At 54.7% G+C, this 19,441-nt stretch overlaps 1 protein-coding gene across 6 annotated transcripts in view; it reads right to left on the bottom strand.

Annotated features, from left to right (window-relative positions):
- SEPTIN9 (septin 9) overlaps positions 1 to 19,441 on the bottom strand; it is a 148,886-nt gene that overhangs the window by 3,278 nt on the left and 126,167 nt on the right. For all 6 annotated transcript variants that reach the window (XM_055575240.1, XM_055575239.1, XM_055575242.1 and 3 more), the window contains 7 exons: positions 9,555 to 9,746; positions 8,773 to 8,901; positions 8,334 to 8,415; positions 7,870 to 8,007; positions 5,342 to 5,459; positions 4,465 to 4,560; positions 4,079 to 4,175 (listed from right to left, as the gene is read on the bottom strand). In XM_055575240.1, the coding sequence (XP_055431215.1) occupies positions 4,079 to 4,175; positions 4,465 to 4,560; positions 5,342 to 5,459; positions 7,870 to 8,007; positions 8,334 to 8,415; positions 8,773 to 8,901; positions 9,555 to 9,746 (852 nt within the window). The remainder of the gene's footprint in view (positions 1 to 4,078; positions 4,176 to 4,464; positions 4,561 to 5,341; positions 5,460 to 7,869; positions 8,008 to 8,333; positions 8,416 to 8,772; positions 8,902 to 9,554; positions 9,747 to 19,441) is intronic.

Raw genomic sequence — 19,441 nt, 5'->3', positions numbered from 1 at the left:
AGGACACACGTGTACAGAGGTCGCACACTGGGGATGACCGCTCGCACTGAGCTCAAGAGCCAGGAAAGCTGAGTCCTGGGCTGCCTGGGAGGGTGCACACGGGGACACACTAAAGCCCCTCGGAGAGCTGAGCACAAGCGGAGGACAGCAGCTGGCTCTGGGCATGCGGGAAGACGGGCAGGGAGGGGCCCCATAGCACCCAGGAGTGGGCCAGTGACGCCCAGTGCTGCATGGAAACGGCCTGCTGTGTGGTCGTCAGCTGCCAGTCACCCTTTAAAGGGTGCTGAGTGGCATCACCTGGACTCAGGGAGGCTCTCCTCTGCAGTTCTGTGGGGGTGTCTGGCCTATGGGAAGGAATCCCCAATCTCCACACACCCTACAGGAGAGCGACTAAGACTTCGCATTTGTGGTCGTAGGGAGGTGGGGCTCAGAGAGTGAAAAAAAAAGCACTCTGCCCAGCTTCCACGGCCTGTGAGGCCTGGCTCCCAGGTCCAGGCTTCCTCATCCCAGGACAGCAGGGCCTTTCTCAAAGTTAAAGGGTCGATACAGCCAGCAGATAGATGGGGAAACAATGGAAACTGTGAGAGACTATTTTTCTGGACTCCAAAATCGCTGCAGGTGGTGAGTGCAGCCACGAAATTAAAAGACGCTTGTTCCTTGGAAGAAAAGCTATGACCAACCTAGACAGCATATTAAAAAGCAGAGACATTACTTTACCAACAAAGGTCTGTCGAGTCAAAGCTATGGTTTTTTCAGTAGTCATGTATGGATGTGAGAGTTGGACTATAAAGAAAGCTGAGCGCTGAAGAAGTGATGCTTTTGAACCGTGGTGTTAGAGAAGACTCTTGAGAGTCTCTTGGACTGCAAGGAGATCCAACCGGTCCATCCTAAAGGAAATCAGTCCTGAATATTCATTGGAAGGACCAATGCTGAAGCTGAAACTCCAGTATGTTAGCCACCCAAAGCGATGAACTGACTCATTGGAAAAGACCCTAATGCTAGGAAAAATTGAAGGCAGGAGGAGAAGGGGACGACAGAGGATGAAATGGTTGGATGGCATCACCGACTCAATGGACATGAGTTTGAGTAAGCTCTGGGAGTTGGTGATGGACAGGGAAGCCTGGCGTGCTGCAGTCCATGGGGTCTCAAGGAGTCAGACACAACTGAGCGACTGAACTGACTGACTGACTGCCAGCCGGCAGGGGGGCCAGGGTGGTAAAAGGCCGAGTGCCCCACCCCCCACTCAGGCTTCCCAGGTGGCACTAGGAGTAAAGAACCCGCCTGCCAGTGCAGGTAGACATGAGATGTGGGTTTGATCCTTGGAATCAGGAAGATCCCCTTGAGGAGAGCACGGCAGCCCAGTCCAGTATTCTTGCCTGGAGAATCCCATGGACAGAGGAGCCCGGCGGGCTGCAGCCCATAGGGTCACACAGGGTCGGACACGACTGAGTGACTGAGCGTGCATGCACACCCCCCACCCCCATGCCAAGCCTCCAGTGCTCTGATTGGCCTTTCCTTGCTTTGTGCCTGGGCTCTGCCCTCCTTCCTCTCCCATCCCCTACCCTGCAGGGCTGCGCCCATAGTAGAATCCTCTGCTGGCTGGCTCTCACGCAGCCTTTCCATCTAACGTGGAGAAGCACTGAGAGTTCAGGGAAGGACGGGGCTCTGAACCTGAAGTGACTGTCTGACCACTGCATCCCAGGTTAGGCAAGTTATTCTGGCCTCTCTGAGCCTCCATTTCCTCATCTGTAAAATGGGCATAATAATGCCTCCCACCTCTCAGGGATGGGAGAGGATGAAATGAGTTAACTGTGCACTTTATCACACCCACCCTCCTCTGACAACATTCGGGCAGCTTCCAAGGATGAGTAAAGTACCTCGGGACGGTGGTGCGCAACCCAGGAGGAGGAAGAGGGAACTGGGCCTGGAGAGGGTGGGGATGAGGAGAGGCACAGAGCAGCCTGCTCTCCGGTCAGCTCTCAATTCACAAGGTCCCAGAGGTTAAAAAAAAAAAAAAGGTCACCAATGTCTTGGGGAAGTTCAACTACTCTAATGGCAGAAACTCCTTCTGGGACCTCACGAAGGCTGCTGGGAAGTCAAAGCTACCCCCCGCCACCATCTTTACAGGCTCCGTGGGGCTGTTTCTCATCACCACCCTCAACGTGGGCTGGCAGCACCACAGCAACGCACAGTTCATTCAAAGCGCAGGATCCAGGCCAGAGCAGGGGAGCACCGAGACAGAAAATCAACCTCCCTAATTTCCCAACAATTTCCTTTGCCGGATGCCGGCGGGGCCCAAGTCGGCCACCAGATGGCAGCAGAGGCTATCGGAGGCGGAGCTGCCCTTCCCTGCCCCTCCCCAACGGCCCTTTCTTTTTTTTTTTTTTTCCTTTTTTCAAAAGTACTTGGGCTGCGCCACGTGGCGTGTGGTATCTTGGTTCTTGACCAGAGATCAAATCTGTGCCCCCCTGCAGTGGAAGTGTGGAGTCTTAACTACTGGACTGCCAGGGAAGTCCCCCTACTGGCCCCTTATCCCAAATCCTCCAAAACACTTTACAAAAAGGTTTCTAAACAGCAAGATTTCAGGAAGAAGAGAAATGGAAGAGGCGGGGCCAAGGCGGGATGAGCCCAGGATGAAGCCTAATTGAGACATCTAGGCGGGACAGGGAGGTGAGGGAATTTAACAATAATCCAGGTAAAATGAGCCTGGGAGTGCTCCACTAGATCAGTTTTCATTATATCATTTACTGCTAATGCAATGAAAGTATATGAAAAATGAAAGTATCTGCTGTCCTGAAAGCTCCGATGGTCTTTGAGACATTCTCTGATTTCACTAAACTCTCGGCACAAGGTGCTCACTTTCTGGACGGCAAAAACGGGACCCAAGGGATGATGGGACATGCCCAAGGTCACAGGGACATGCCCAAGGTCATGAGCTGGGTGTGGGATGGGGTGGTAGCAGCAGGAGTTGAAAGCAACTGCTGAATTTTCTGCTTCCTTCTCTATGCTGGGCCTTTCAGCCAAGTGAACAAGGAGCAAAGTGGTCCATTTTAATCTGCTCTAGAGGAGGACAGAACAGACAGAGAGGGAAGAAACGCCCAGGTCCACCCCACCTAGGGTCATGGCCACCTGCAGTGGGTTGGATGGTGTCCCCCAGATGTCCAGCTCCCAACCCTGGGCATCAGTGAATGGGACCCTATTTGGAAAAAGAGTCTGTGAAGGTATAATTAAAGTAAAGATTTCAGGGACTTCCCCAGTGGTCCAGTGGTTAAGAATCCACCTTCAGATGCAGGGGATGCAGGTTTGATCCCTGGTTGGGGAACTGAGATCCCACATGCCAGGGGCCCCCTGAGCGCCACAGCTAAGACCTGATGCAGCAATAAATAAATATATCTACCTCAAGAGGGGATCATCCTGGATTTAGGGGGCCCTAAGGTCAGTGACAAGTGTTCTTAGAAGAAGAAAGACACAGGAGCACAGAGGAAGGCAGAGCAGAGACCCCAGGGCTGAACCTACAAGCCAAGGTCAGCTGGCAGCCACTAGGAAGGGGGCAAGGAACAGAGCTTCCCTCAAGGCCTCCAGAACACTGAGGATGAACTTCTGTTTTAAGGCACCCAGTCTGTGCTGGTCTGTTGCAGAAGCCCCAGGACATGAAGATGTGGGGGTCCCGGAACTCGGAGGGGGCAGGGAGTGGGGAGGGCATCTGGTTCTCAGCTGGACAGAGCTCCAGCCCAGCCCTTTCCGCAGGCCCAGAGAGGCAGGGTGACTTGTCCAGGGTCACACAGCATGCCTGGAAAGCACCAGGACCCTGGCAAAGCCCGTCATACCTCCTTCCTGCCTGGTGGGGGACTGGGACGGAGGCACGGCTCAGTCAGCTAATGGCTGTGGGCCCGGACAAGACACCTAGCCCCTTATTTCCTCCACAAAGCAGGAACCATGGGAGCCCTTCCTGTGGCCGAATGGGCACTAGACCAGGTCCCAAGAGCACCCGGTCAGGCCCAGGTGCACAGCTCCCGGGTAGCAGAGGCAGCTTTCCTTCTGGCCTGACTGGAGGCCCTGGCGTCAGCTCAACCATTACCTTCGATGGTGCCCCACTTGGTTTTCCTTCCAAGGATCCTCTTCCCGTTCACTTGGTACTCGTGGTCACTGCCCACCACGGCGAACGGGATCATCTCCTGGGGGAGGGGCAGGACGCACTGGTCACTTGTGCATGCAAAGGCCGGTCCACTCCCTGGGCCCCTGGCAGGAGCTGCCCTGAGTCGGGCCCCCAGCACTGAGACCCCCTTGGCCTGAGAGGGCTGCACGTGGACCCTCTGGCTCCGACCCCTCCTAGACCAGATACCACTTCCTTATGGCTCAAGACCATCCCACCTGTTTTCCTGGACCCCTGGAAAGACCCCCACCCACGTCCTCTAGCGGGAAGTGAGGGGCCTCTGGAAACAGCAGTCTGGTCGGTGCACTCACCCGGAATTTCTCATTCACCAGCCGGTCCTCAGAGTCCTCGTCAAACTCCTTCTGGGGGTACACGTCAATGCCATTGGACAGCAGGTCCGCAGTGATCTGGGGGTCCAGAGGGGAGACAGGTGGGCACTGTCCATGCAGCAAACTGGACCAACCCACTGGGATCTGCCCGTGCTGTGACCTCCACAAAGCAAGTGGCCCCAGGCTCAGAGTCAGGGGTGGGCTCTGGGGGGCTGGTAACCCTGATGCTGTCCAGCTCTTGTGCCTCTGGAGTGGAGGAGGGGCAGCTACAGACCTGCCTGCCGGGAGACCGCAGCAGCCCCAGGGACCCAGGTTCACCATCCCAGGCACAGGGCATGTCCCCGTCCTGAACTCCACCTGGACACCCTCTCGCTGCAGCGGCCCACGCTACACGGGGGCACCTGCTGTGGCAAACTGTCACCAACCACCGTCGCAGTGACAGCTGCCTGTACGGACGGTGCTCGGCGATAACGTCCCGTGAACAGCTGTCGTTTCTGCCCTGAGCACAAATGCCCGGGGGCAGCTTTGGGGGCTTCCTTGTTCTTTTCCCTCCAGACACATCCATTGCCAGGGCGCTGTCCTCCCCTAAGCATGCTGGGAAAATCCCTGGACCTAAGGGATTGTGGGTGGAGCTTTGGGAATAAGAGTGAGGAGTCTCCCCACTCAGAGGCAGAGGCTCTACAGGGGCCCAGGGTTCACCCTCCTGTTCCGACAGCAGTCCAAGTGGGACAGTGACTGGGAAGGAAGTGACCATCTGTCCCCTGATGGAAACTGTCTCTTCCATCCAATAAAAACTGGGGATTTTGTCTGATGGCCTTGCTCCCACCAAGAGGGATGGCGGGCAGAGGCAGAGCCCTACCCGCTGTTTGAAGTAGACCCTCTCCTCCAGGGTCAGCGTGTCGGCCTTGGCGATGACTGGGACGATGTTGACCACTTTGCTCAGGCGCTTCATGAACTCGATGTCCAGGGGCCTGAGGCTGGAGTAGAGGGACACGGATGAGGGTGTGGAGGGAGGGACATGGAGCGGGGAAAGAAACGCGGAAAGGGGGCCCACTCCTGCCTGGAGGGAGCTGAGGGGAGGCCCCCAGGGTGCCTGCGGAGCTCCCAGGTGGGTGTACGCCAAGGTCAAGGCTGTGGACTGAGCGCCAGCCAAGGCACCGGCGAGGGACAGAGAAAGGAAAAGAATCCTGGGCCACGTGAACTGGGGGAGGAAGGGGGCGGCCAGACCAGCTCTGAGCAGCCTGGGGATGAACTCCCAAAGTCCCCAGTGTGTCCACTGGGAGAAGGGCTGCCACCGGCTCAGAGGGCCATCAGATTGTGGGGCATCACCGTCTGGGGGGAGATGGGCGCTCACTCAGCCCCATTTCCCAGGATGAGCTGGGGGCTGCTGTCTGGGGCGTCCCGAGCCCCTTGCCCACTGGCTCCAGGTGTCCAAGGTCTGATGTGGGGAAAGGCTACCCCTCAGGCCCTCCTCACAACCCCCCCACCCCGACCTGAAACAGTTCTCAGCAGCTGCAGGGGCAGGGCTGCAGGGCTCCTGGATAGCAGGCACCGCCTTCCCACCAGGACCAGAGCTCTCCCTGCTGTCCCCGCACAGTCGGTCACAGACTCGGTGTGAGGGTGAGGCGGGCCCCAGGAGGAGGTCTGAACGGTGATGGGGAGGAGCCGCTGGATCCCCTGGGCTGGGGTCTGGGGAAGGGGTGGCGTGGCACCCCACGGGGTCACCTCAGCAGCAGCAGGGCCCACCCTCAGCTCCCTGCTTTCAGCAGTGCCTCAATGGGTCAAAGCCTGGACCGGCTGCTGTGGGACTCATGGCTGAGCCCCCCGCCCCTGCGCAGACCCTCACCAAGGGTGGCTCGGGGACTCGCTTGGTTTCCCACAAAGGCACCCAAGTGAGGCCTGCGGCTCCTGCCGGCTTCCTTCCTGTAACCAGTGCCTGCGAGGCTGGGCCCCAACCCTGGGCTTCCTGCTTGTAGTAGAACTGAGTGCAGAACAGTCAGAGCCAGAGCCTCAGGCCGCGGTGACCAGTCAGACCCCGGGCCCCAGCAACCCACCTCTGTCCGCCCTCGCGCCCCCTCCCCACCCGCTCCCGACGTCCACTGGGCTCCCCTCCTTCCCACGTCCTGATTCAGGACGAGCCCGAGGGTGTCCACCAGGCGGTGGGAAGACACCTACAGGTGTCAGGTGCAGATGGAGCCACAGGGAGCCAAGGACAAGGGGTCTGTGAGGCCATCCAGGGCCCATCTGGGGCTTCCCTGGTGGCGCAGTGGATGAGAATCCGCCTGCCGATGCAGAGGATGCGGGTTCAATCCCTGGTCCATGAAGATTCCACATGCTGCGGAGCAACGAAGCCCAGGTGCCACAACCACTGAGCCCGCCGGCTGCAACTACGGAAGCCCTCGTGCCCCGGGGCCTGAGTTCCACCATGAGAAGCCACCGCAGTGGGAAGGCGTGCACCACAATAGAGCAGCCCCCGCCTGCCGCAACTAGAGAAAGCCCGAGCAGCAACAAAGACCCAGCAGAGCCAAAAATAAATACATAAATTTAAAATACGGGTATGTTTTAAAAAGGGGCTTCCCAGGTGGCTCAGCGGGTAAAAGACTCCGCCTGCAATGCAAGAGACGCAGCTTCAATCCCTGGGTCGGGAAGATGCCCTGGAGGAGGGCGTGGCGAGCCACTCCAGTATTCTTGCCTGGGAAATGCCATGGACAGAGGAGCCTGGCGGGCAACAGTCCATGGGGTTGCAAAGAGTCAGACATGACTGAAGCGACTGAGCACGCATACACACACACACACACGTTTAAAGAAAAAAATAAATAACACTGGCCTTACTCACATGCACAATTAACATTCTAAAAAATCAAAGAGCCTATCTGCCCTCATGAGGGAGACCACCCTTGCTCAAAGGAGACGAGGAAGGCACCCCCCATGCCAGCCTCACTGACTGGTACGTGCAGCTGCAGATGGCACCGGCAGGAGAAAGCAGCTCTCTCCAAGGTGGCCTCGACTAACAGCCCTTATCCAGCCCTGCCCGGGGCCAAGCCCGCTGTTCTCTGTGCTCTAAACCCTCCTGGGTGTGTGTGTGGGGGTCCCTGCCGGGGTCTGTTATCGCATCGTCAGCACTCCCCTTATGGACTAGCGACCCACACAGAGGGGCAGGTAAGTGCTAAAGATACACAGCTGGACAGTCTCTGCCCACCTGCCAGGCCCGCCAGAACGCCTGCCCTGAGAAGGCACAGCCCAGGCTCCGGACCACCCCGGGCCCAGCCGCTCCTCCGCCCTCCCGGGCAAGCTGGATGATGACAGGTGGGCGGGACGCAGTGTGGGGGCCAGAGGGAGGGCGGGGGCACTCGGGCTGCGGCCCCAGAGCGCGCCGGGGGCACGTACGAGTGGCCGGTGGCGGGGATGAAGTACAGGCAGCAGTGGACGCGGGTGTCCGGGATGCGCTTCTTCCGGTTGATGTTGACCTCCTCTTGCAGGTACTTCTCGTACTGGTCGTTGATGAACTGCATGATGGGCTGCCAGCTGCACGGAGGGACCCAGTCAGTGGGCATGGAACCCCCACTGCCCCAGCTGCACGGAGGGACCCAGCCAGCGGGCATGGAACCCCCACCGCCCCAGCTGGGGAAGCAGCCCCTGCCCCCCCATCTTCACCTGCAGGTTCCCAATCCCCCAACTCTCTGCCCAACACCGGGAAGCGGGGGGTGGGGTGGGTACCACCTGAAATCCTGAGTGCAACAGAGACCTGAAACAGCCTCCCAGGCTGATCTGTGACCCCAGGGGTGGGGGGAGGGGCAAGATTCCCAGCAGCCCCGCGAGGGCTCTTCCGCCCGGGGCAATGGTCCCCTCACCAGTTCTCATTGTTGATGTGGTCCCCGAAGCCCGGCGTGTCGATGACTGTCAGCTTCATGCGGACGCCCTTCTCCTCAATATCTGTACACAATCACAGCCCCCACCGAGTTCAGGGGGGAGACTCAGGACCTGTGCACATAACCGCCCCCCACCGGCCAGGCTGCCTGACCCACCCTGCCCCAAAGAGGCCCTCCTGCAGCGCCCCCAGGGTGATGCCAGGGAGATGCCAGTGTACAGCAGTGAAGCCCCCTGCCCATGCTTTTTGGTGGAAAACTCAGCTGTCTCCAGGGGGCTCTGACCAGGGCCTGCAGGGATCCTGGAGAGCATCCCTGACCCCTCGCCCTCCTCCCACCCCACTCCGAGTCTCAACATGCCCAGAGGTGCTGCCCCGAGGGACCTGACTCGGTACCCTGCCCCCAGACCCCGCCTGGCTCTCACCGTGTGTGATGGACTTGATCTCTATGGTCTTCGGGATGCGCTCCTCCGAGGTGGGCTGCACTGACTTCCGGCTGATCTTGGATTTGAAGAGGGTGTTGATCAAGGTGGACTTTCCCAAGCCGCTCTGCCCTGGGGACAGAATGGGGCTGGTCGGCAGGGTGCTCTGGAGACGGCGGCTCAAGCGCCTGGGAGGTGGCGAGGCCTGGGCACCATCCCCCAGCTCTCCTTGGTGGGGCTCTGGGTCAGGGGGCGGTCAGGAGGCAGGAAGGGCTGGGTGCCTGGGCACTGGCCAAGCTCTCGCTGTACTTTGTGGCAGAGCAGAACATGGGCCCCTTGCCTTTTGACCACAGGGTGGTCAAACTGCTCCATGCAAGGTCCTGGGGCTCCCAGGAGGAGCTGAGATACAGACAGCGTTGGGGAGGGAAAGTGGGGGCTGGCCCCTCCAGTGCGATCCACCCTTAGCTGTGGGACATACCAGGATCCACGTAAGGTTTGATGGAAAAGCCCTACAGAGCCCCCCACCTTGGGACCCCAGCAGGGAGGGTCTGTATCCCTCACTGCTAGACCACCCACACTGCAGGGTTCCGGTCCAAAGCCCTGGGGGCCGGGCTCCCCACCGCTGAGGATCACCTCAGTAGAAGAGTCCACATGCTCATCTGTCCTGCAGGCCAGGCCCGTCACCCCGTTTTATAAGAGCCTGTATGGCCGGCTGGGGAGGGGCAGGGGGGCTTCCTTGCGTGGCTCTGGGCGGCTCTCCGGCCTGATGAGAGCGGGGAACTCACCCACCACCATGATGTTGAACTCGAAGCCCTGCTTCATGGCCTTCCTGCGCATCTGCTCCAGGATGGAGTCAATCCCCACGTAGCCGAAGTCCACGGGGGCCTTCTCGTTCCGTGGTGCGGGCGGCTGCTTGAGCACGGCATCTCTGGGGGTGTCGGCCATGTTGCCAGCGCTGCTGGGAGCTGCCTCGGTGGCTGCAGGAAGAGGAGCGGGTGCATTAGGGGGTGACGGTAGGGGAAGGGGGACACGTAAGTGGGGGAAAATGAGGCTCAGCTCCCCAAGAGACCTGGAGGAACGCCCCAGAGCCAGACCCCTTGGCCCGGGCTGTCCTGCTGCCGTCTGCCTGGCCCACAAAGCCTCACCCCACAACTCAAGTCCTGAGCCAGGACAAAGGAGAGGATGACCCTCTGAAGGGAGGACAGAAGGAACCAGCCATGGCCAGTCCCAAGCACCTGCCGGTGGCCCTGGGCCAGCGGGAGTGTGGAAGGAGGGCCAGGATGCAGAGCTAGCTCCTCCGGGCACAGTGTCTCCACTGGTCCCTGGGCGATGGCAGGAAGGGGAGGGCCCATGGGCAGCACCTGCGGGTACTGCCCCTGCCTCCCACCCTGGACTGGATTCAAGAGTCTTCTCTCAGGCCGCCCAGCACCTGCGGGGCCCCACACCCACAGCCTGGGAGGCGGTTTTGTTTTCAGGTCTGCAGACGGGCAGATGGGACTGAGCTGCTCAAAATAACTCAGGCTGCTTCGGTCTACAGGTCAGAGCCTTCCTCCTCTCCTCCTGGGCTGCCCTAAGAGTCTGCGTGACCCAGCTGGAGGCCTGGGGGAGGGTGGGGGAGATGCCCAGAAAGCTCCCAGTGGGGACCCGAGGGACACCCGGCCTGTGGGGCTGGTCAGGGCGCTCAGAACCGTGTGAGTTCCCCACCAGGGTCGGCTGTATCCCAGTGAGGCCCCCTACCACGACAAGCACATCCAGACCACACCCTTCCCCAACAGCCCTCCCCACCTCCTCCCCTGCCCCCATGGGTCCAAGCTCTTCCCACCACCTCTGCCAGCTAAGAAGGATTTTCAGCTTCATCCTGCCTCCCAGAAAGGATCAGTCTCTTCTCCCGGGGCACCCTGAGCTCATGGGAAGCGACCACCCAGAGAGTCCAAACACTCCCCCTCTGCCTGTGAGCCCCTCTCACAGCCCTCAGGGAGGGAGTGCTGGTGGTTTCCAATGCAACAGCGCCCCACCCCCCCAGGTGCCCACCTCTCCAGGGGGCATATCCCACTGCCAAGGTGGGCAAGCAGCCTTCCCAAACACGGCCTCCCACCCATCCCCTCCTGCCCCTGCCAGGAAGGTCACTGCCGAGCTTTCAGATAAACTGCATTTTGGTTTCCTGGGGAAATAACCGGACTCCACCCCACCCACCAGGTTGCACCTCTGCAGCCACCTCCATCTTCAGGAGCCTCCAAGGGAGCTGAGATGGGGGCCAACGCGCTCTCCACCCCGCATGCCCAGGCCAGTAAGAGAGGAAAGACGACTGGCACCGTTAGCTTACAAATCCCAGAGACTGGGGTGTCGCTGGTTTATCCCCACGTCAGTCACTAACGTCCCCCTATCCTTTGCCAGGAACAGGCAGAGACATTCCTGCTTCAGAGAACAGGGGCGCTAAGCATGTAACGTAACACACATAACAAGGCCAGGGGCCGCCTGGGGGTCCACAGATCTCTCCTAACAACAGGCTGATGATAGAGATTTTGGTTCCACGTTCCACCTCACCCCATCCCTGGGCTGGGGAAAGGCAAAGGGTCCAGGAGGCAGGGATCCCCGCTATTCGACCGCCATTGCGGGGGCCTCCTCCCTGCACGGCCCGGAAGGAATTGCCTCTGCTCAGAAACACTCTGCCCCAGGCTCCGGCATCGTTAAATAAACAAAGACCAGAGCTGCATCTGGCCCGAACGTGTGGCTCTGGGGCTGCTTCCTGGAGACAGACATGGGGCCCTGTCTTTCGGGACAGCAGTTCAGCCCTGCCCCACGTGACCGAAAATTGCTTCCATCTGTCTGCGGGTCTGGGAGCCATTCTGCCCTGGACCCGGCCAGCCCCCCGCCCCACCCCCACATCTCCCTCCATCCCTCACCCCTTCCCGAGCAGCACAGGGTGGGGGCGGGGTTGGGGAGCACCCCCTGAACCGCCCCCTACTCCTCTCCAAGGGCTCCAGAAGCAGCAGAGAGAGGCTCCAGCCGGCCCCTCCACAGGCACCAACATCTGCAGAAACCAAAGCGAAACCCCCTGCCCACCAGAGCCCCGTTAGAGAAATAATCAGAGAAATGCGACAAGCGCCATCCTTCCCGCTGAGAGAAGGGCCTGGCCTTCTGCACAGGTGAGGGTCCATCTCCCCGAGGCCCCTCCTCTGGGAGGCTCCATGGTGGGCAATCCCCACTGTCTGCCTGGATGGCCAGCAGACATGGGACCCTCCTGCTATGCCCGCCCTGATAGGAGGCTTTGGGGTCTGCCTTCAGGACCCCACGGGGGAGTGTAGAGGCGCCCAGCAGCCAACCAGCCCAGAGATGCTCTCTGTGAAACTTGGGGTTTCTGTGACTCTTGCAGCCTTGAGGACTCTAGCCAGCTATAGACGGGACAGTGGAGACGGGCGACTCCATTACCGTCCAGTGAGGCAGCCATGTGTGCCGCTTCCTAGAAACTGGTGGAATTTACAGAACACAAAATGTACCATCTTAACCAGTTTTAAGCATGCAGCTTGGGAGTGTTAAGTCCATTCACGTTGTTCTGCACCCAAGCTCCTAACTCATCTTGCAAAACTGAAACCGTCCCCGTTAAGCATGAACCCCCACTCCCCCATCCTGTTTTCTGTCTCCATGAATTTAGCTACTGTGCACCCCAGGTCAACAGAGTCACGCGGTATTCATCCTTTCGTGACAGGCTTGTTTCACCAAGGAGAATGCCCTCAAGGTCAGTCCACGCTCTAGCAGGTGTCAGGATGTCCCTCCTTTTGAAGGCTGAGTGATACTCCAGTGTGTGGATGGAGCACGTTTTTAATTCATTCATCAACGGACACTTGGATTGCTTCTGTATTTTAGCTAGTGAACAGAGCTGCTGGGAACATGGGTACACAACTCTCTCAAGACCCTGCTTTCAAAGCTTTGTGAAACATTTTTGACCCAGTGGGAATGCTGAGTCAAATGGTAGTCATATTTTTAATTTTCTTCAGAACCACCAACTGTTTTCACAAACATGACATTTGAGCACTTAAAATGCAGCTAGTCTAATGGAGGAACTCAGTTTTTTATTTAATTTTAATTCATTTCAATTTAAAGAATGATACATGCCATGGGGACTTCCCTGGCAGCCCAATAGTTAAGATTCTGCCCTTCAAATGCAGGGAGTGAGGGTCTGATCCCTGGTCAGGGAACTAAGATCCCATATCCCACAAAGCATGGACAAGAAATTAAAAAAATTTTTTTTAATTAAAAAAAAAAAAAAGAATGATACACGGCAAGTGGCAACTATCCTGCACAGCACAGAACTCTTGTCTAACCTACTCATTTTACAAATGGGGTGTGATTTTTTTTTTTCTGAAATGCACTGGAAGCGGTCTGGCCAACTGGAGACCGTCAATGAATCTAGTCCTGTGACTTCACATTCACTCTCGTGATAGCTGATTAACACACGTGTCCCCAGCAGGCCATGAGCTCCAGTGAGGATGGCAGTGACGTGTGTGGATCCCCAGCGAGCCTCCAGAGCCCTACAGGGAGGGGACACTCAACCAAACTGAGTGAATGGGGTCTTGGGGGAGACCCTCGAGGTGGGGGACAGGGAGGAGGGGCTCTACTGCCCGAGCTGCCCACAGACCCTCCACGACAACAGTCAGACCCACCTCCACACCTGCCTTCTCCTGGCCCATCCCCACCCCCAAGACTTCTGTCCAAACCACCTCCTCCAGTGACTTCTGCCTACGGCTCCCTCTCTTCCCTATTAGCTCGGTTTTTGTTTCATACCCAAACTTTATCAAATACTATTAATAGGAAAAAGGAAGCTCTTAACAGAAAAACAAGAAGTTTCACATTTACATCCAAGATGACTTTCACTATAGCCTCTGCACGCAAACAGAGGAAGAGGGAGCTGCCCTCTTTAAAAGCGGGAGACACATGTTCAGAGAAGTTAAGTAACTTATCCAAGGTCACACCGCACCACCAGCTGCTGCTCTCCACTGCTCCTACTTGGGAATCCTTGGAAAAGGGGATGGAGGGGGCGGCACAGACTGCCATAGCCTCTCCTTCCTGGAGTCACGCTCTGAGGGATGCCAGGTTTGCTGGGGTGTGTGTGTTGGGGGGTGACCCCTGGGACAGCCTCGCTTTTGCTCCACTGGGTCAGCCACTCTCTCTCAGGCCCAGGGCGACATTCCTGCCCACCACAGTGCCACCCTCCTCTGGGAAAAGACAGCCCAAGTGACCAACGGGGCGGGGGTGACCTTACATGCTGGTTTACACCCTCCCTCCAGCCTGATCACTTTCTTTACTGCAGTAAAACAGACGCAAGTTACAACCTCGACCCCTTTGCCCATGTTAAGTGTTCACGTTAGCGTCCTTAATTACATTTACGATGGCATGCAACCATCACCACTACCCACCTCCAAACGCTTTTATCATCCTGGTCGGAAGCTCTGAGCCCATTAAACACTAACTGCCCTTCCCCCAACCCTGTAGGCTCTGTTCTGTCTCTGAATCTGGCTCCACTAGGAACCTCATATAAGTGGGAACATTCATAAGTATTTGTCCTTTTGTGTCGGGCTTCTTTCACAAGCATCATGTCCTCGAGGCTCCCCCCTGCTCCAGCATGTGTCACATTTCATTCCTTTTTATGTCTGAATAATACTTCATTGTTTATCCATTCATCCGTCAATGGACACTTACGAGGTTTCCACCTTTTGATTATGATGAATAATGCTGCTACGAACACGGGTGGACACGTGTCTGTTACAGTCCTTGCTTTCAAGTTTTCTAGTATCCAGCCTAATTATTAATATTAATAGAACCCAGTTGGTGCTCAGAAAGGCCACGGTTTGGACAAGTAGGTAACATGGTCACCCTACAGTCAAAGCGAGGGGCAGTGCCCCCTGCAGACTTTGCGGCTGGGAACCAGGGCCTCGGATTCTCACTCTGGCTCCACGTGGCCCTCTGAGAGTCTCTCCACCCTGCTCTTCACTCCCTGATCTGACTTTGCAAGATCTTCAAACCCAGGGTTGTAGCTCAATCAGTGGCACCCCCACCTCCTAGGCCAGGGGGTGGCACAAAGCAGCGACTCAAGAAACATCTGAAAGGCCATCCACCCAGGGATGAAAAGCCAAGACATTGCGGTAAATCTATGCAACGGACGACGAGTCATTAAAAGCACTTATGTCCTAGATGAATGGATATGGAGATGTGTATGCAGATGGTGGAATATTACCCAGCCATAAAAAACGAACGGAATAACACCATGTGCACCTCCACGGATGGACCCAGAGATTATCAAACGCAGTAAAGTCAGTCAGCAGAGAAAGACAAATATCACAGGATATCACTTACATGTGGAATCTAAAAAATAATACATTGACCTTATTTACAAAACAGAAACAGACTCACAGACAAAGAAAAAAATACCAAAGGAAGAAGAGGGGGAAGCAAATTAGGAATTTGGGATTGGCAGATAAAAATTACTTTAAATAAAACAGATAACAAGGTCTTACTGTACAGCACAAGAAAATATATCCAATATATTAGAATAAACTAAAATGGAAAACAATCTGAAAAATAATGTATAAATGTAAAGAATATGTGTGTGTGTATATATATATATGTGGAACTGAATCACTTTGTTGTACACCAGAAACTAACCTGACATTGTAAATCAATCATGTGTATATGCACGCTAAGCTGCTTTCAATCATGTCTGACTCTTTGCGAACCTACAGACTAAAGCCCACCAGGTTACTCTGTCCATGGGATTCTCCAGTCAAGAGTACTGGAGTGGGTTGCCATGCCCTTCTCCAGGGGAATCTTCCTGACTTGGGAATAGAACCTGGGTGTCCTGCATTGCTGGTGAATTCTTTATCCCAGAGCCACTGGGGAGGACCCATAAATCAACAGTACTCAAAAAAAAAAAAAAAAAAAAAAAAAATTAGCATTGACATACATAGTACCATGAGGAAAAGAGCTAGTGGGAAGCTGCTATAAAGCCCAGGGAGCTCAGCTCAGAGCTCTGTGATGACCTAGACGGGTGGGATGGGGGTAGGGGAGGGAGGCTCAAGAGGGAGGGGATATATGTATCCATATGGCTGATTCCCCTTGTTGTACAGCAGAAACCAACACAATATTGTTAATCAACCATACTCCAATTTTAAAAATTTTTTAAAAGTACTGATGTCCCGACACGCTGTAACAGATGAACCTTGAAAACAGCATGCTCAGTGAAGAAGCCAGACGTGAAAGGCCACACGTGGTACGGGTCCATTGAAATGAAATGTCCAGAAGAGGCAAATCCATTAGGACAGAGAGCAGACGGGGGCAGCCGGGGCTGGGCCATCACGCCTATGGGGTTCCTTTTGGGGGATAAATAAGACCCTGATGCTGGGAAAGACTGATGGCAAAAGGAGAAGGGGGTGGCAGAGAATGAAATGGTTAGACAGCATCACCAACTCAATGGGCATGACTGTGAGCAAACTCTGGGAGAGAGGGGAGGACAGAGGAGCCTGGCATGCTGCTGTCCATGGGGTCAGAGAGGACACGAATTAGCGACTGAACAACAACATTTTCTGAAACTAGATACAACATTGAGAATAAGCGCACTGATGCACACGCTAAATGGGTGAATTGTACAGGGTGGGGATTCTATCTCAATGAGCTGCTATACAAAGAGAGAAAAATCGCTGCTGGTAGAGATGAATTGAAAAGAACCCACTGTGCCCAGGAGTGCCCACCAGCCAGCTGTACAGCTTGTGGACAGCTGAGGCCAGGATGCCCCTACTCAGGCCTAAGGTTCCTGTGCCCCCACCCCACCCCCCAGGCTGTCCAGCTGCACAAGCAGCCCCATCATCTCCCAGCGAGGACATTCAGACCAGCAGGAGGAAACCTGGCAGTGTCTCTCTGCAGGCCTACAATTTGAGCCCAGGCCTGCAACCCTGGTGGGCGAGCCCCTGCCCCCTCCTTCACCAGAGGGGCCTGTAGGTCCGCCTTTTCTCAGGAACTGATGGGGAGGGGGTTGCTCTTAAATTGGGGAGGAAGGGGTTCCATCCTCTTCCATCCACATGCCTTCACAGGGGGCTCTAGGTCGCAGCCCTGAGCCAGCGCCAACTTCAGGCTTCTGCTCCAAGGGACAAATTCTTCCCCCTTACCCTGGGGTCTGTGTATCGCGGTCTGTGGCTGGCTGGAACTGGGACAGTGGGACGCACATCTGGCTGGGATGCAGCCACCAGAGAGGAGCCCGCAGAGGGTTTATACTTCATTGCAGCCCTGGGCGATCATGGGCGGGGCCCAGCAGGCTTGCAACACCCAAGGGTCACTCTTCGCTGCCGCCCCTCCCTGTCTGTCCTGCTGCCCTTCCTGCAGCTCAGAAACATCCCTGAAGATTCCACACTCTCCAAGCATCAACCTCTGCTGCGTGACATTGCTCCCAGCCAGAGGGGCACCCATGTCACAGCCAGGGACAGAGCCCAGGACCGAGCTCTCGGGGTAAAGCAGACTCAATGTCCCTTATCTCCCCCGATCCTCCCCAGGGACATTGGCACCATCATCCCCACCGGCCTTGCTCAATCACCGCCCACAGTGGCTGAGCAGAAAGCAAGGCTGACCCATCTATGGAAACCCACGAGACCACCCAACAGGAGCCAGCGTCACCAGGCAGATCCAGGCAGACCCACGCAGAAGCTTGATGTTGGGGTCATAGGGAACTGTCCACCACATATTCTTCCTGCAGTAAATGCGCCCCACCACCCGCCCTTGATGAAGCCTTCCTTCCCCTATCCCAGCCTCGTCCAGGTGCTTCTCACAGTCATAGCCTCCTGCCTTCTCTATGCACACATGTGCACCTTGGAGATGTAACTGTCCTAGAAAAGATGCCAAAGGAATGGAAGATGCCAAAGAGCTGGAAGAATCACACTCTCTGACTTTAGACAGTATTATTGATACAAAGCCACAGTCATCAGAACAGTATGGTACTGGCATAAAAACAGACACGTAGATGAATGGAACAGATCATAAAGCCCAGATATAAATCCACACACTTATGGTCAATTAATCTACGACAAAGAAGGCAAGAATATACAACAGGGTAAAGACAGTCTGTTCAGTAAGTGGTGCTGGGAACACTGGACAGCTACGTATAAAAGAATGAAATTAGAACATTTTCTTATGCCATATACAAAAATAACTCAAAATAGATTAAAGGCCTCAAAGACCAGAAACCATAAAACTCCTAGAGGAAAACATGGGCAGAACACTCTTGGATATAATTAGCAATATTTGATATAAATAGCAATATTTTTTGGATTTGACTCCTAAAGGAAATAAAGCAAAGGTAAACAAATGAGACCTAATTAAACTTTAAAACTGTTTCACAGTAAAGGAAATCATCAATAAAATGAAAAGATAATGCATTGTGTGGGAGAAAATATTTGCAAATGATATGACATACAAGGACAGGGCGACCTAGCGTGCCGCAGTCCATGGGGCTGCAAAGAGTCAGACATGACTGAGCGACTGAACAACAAGTGATGTATAAGGGATTAATATCCAACATATATAAACAGCTCATACCGTTCAACAACCTGATTACAAAATGGGCAGAAGAACTGAACAGAAATTTTTCCAAAGAGGAGATGCAGATGGCCAACAGGCAGAGGAAGCTCAACATCACTGATTATCGGGGAAATGCAAGTCAAAATCACACGGATATAGCACCTCACACGTGTCAGAATGGCTATCATCAAAAGGAACACCACAAATGCTGGCGAGGGCGTGCAGAAAAGGGAATCCTTACACACTGTTCATGGGAATGTAAACTGGGGTAGCCAGTGTAGAAAACGGTATGGAGGTTGCTTGAAAAATTAAAAATAGAACTATCCTATGACCCAGCAACTCTACTTCTGGATATATCTGAAAAAGCCAAAAACACTAACTTGAAAAGACACATATACCCTAATGTTCACGGCAGCATTATTTGCAATTGTTGAGCTGTGGAAGCAACCTAAGTATCCATCAACAGATGAATGAATAAAGAAGATGTGGTACCCATACACACACACACAGGAATATTGCTCAACCATAAAAAAAAAAAATAGAAATTTTGCCATTTGCAGCAACATAGGTGGACTTGGAGGGCATTTTGCTAAGTGAAATAAGTCAGATAGAGAAAGACACACACTGTATGAGATCACTAATAAGCGGAATCTAAAAAATACAGCAAACTAGTGAATATGACAAAAAAGAAGCAGAGTCACAGATACAGGAAACAAACCAGTAGTTACCAGTGGGTAGAGGGAAGTGTGCAGGGGCAGTAAAGGGGTGGGGGATTAACAGGTACAAACTGTTATGTATAAAATAAGCCAGAAGAATATATGGCACAATAGAGGTAATATAGCCAATATTTTATAATAACTATAAATGGAGTATAATCTTTAAAAAGTGTGAATCACTATATTATACACTTACAACACATAATATTGTCCATCACCTATACTTCAGTGATAAAACATGGTTATAAACAATTAACAATAGAAAAAGATCCTGGGGTCCCAGTGGACCAAGACCATAACAATGATACATTCAACCAACATTTACTGAGCACGTATTACATAGTAACAAAAAGAAGACACTATATAGGCTTGAGGTCAGTCTGAATGAAAACTATGGT

Source organism: Bubalus kerabau, chromosome 4 (assembly GCF_029407905.1).
Source record: "Bubalus kerabau isolate K-KA32 ecotype Philippines breed swamp buffalo chromosome 4, PCC_UOA_SB_1v2, whole genome shotgun sequence".
Lineage (NCBI taxonomy): Eukaryota > Metazoa > Chordata > Mammalia > Artiodactyla > Bovidae > Bubalus > Bubalus kerabau.
The sequence above is the reverse complement of the archived record's forward strand: the minus strand, read 5'-3'. Positions and strand labels throughout refer to the sequence as shown.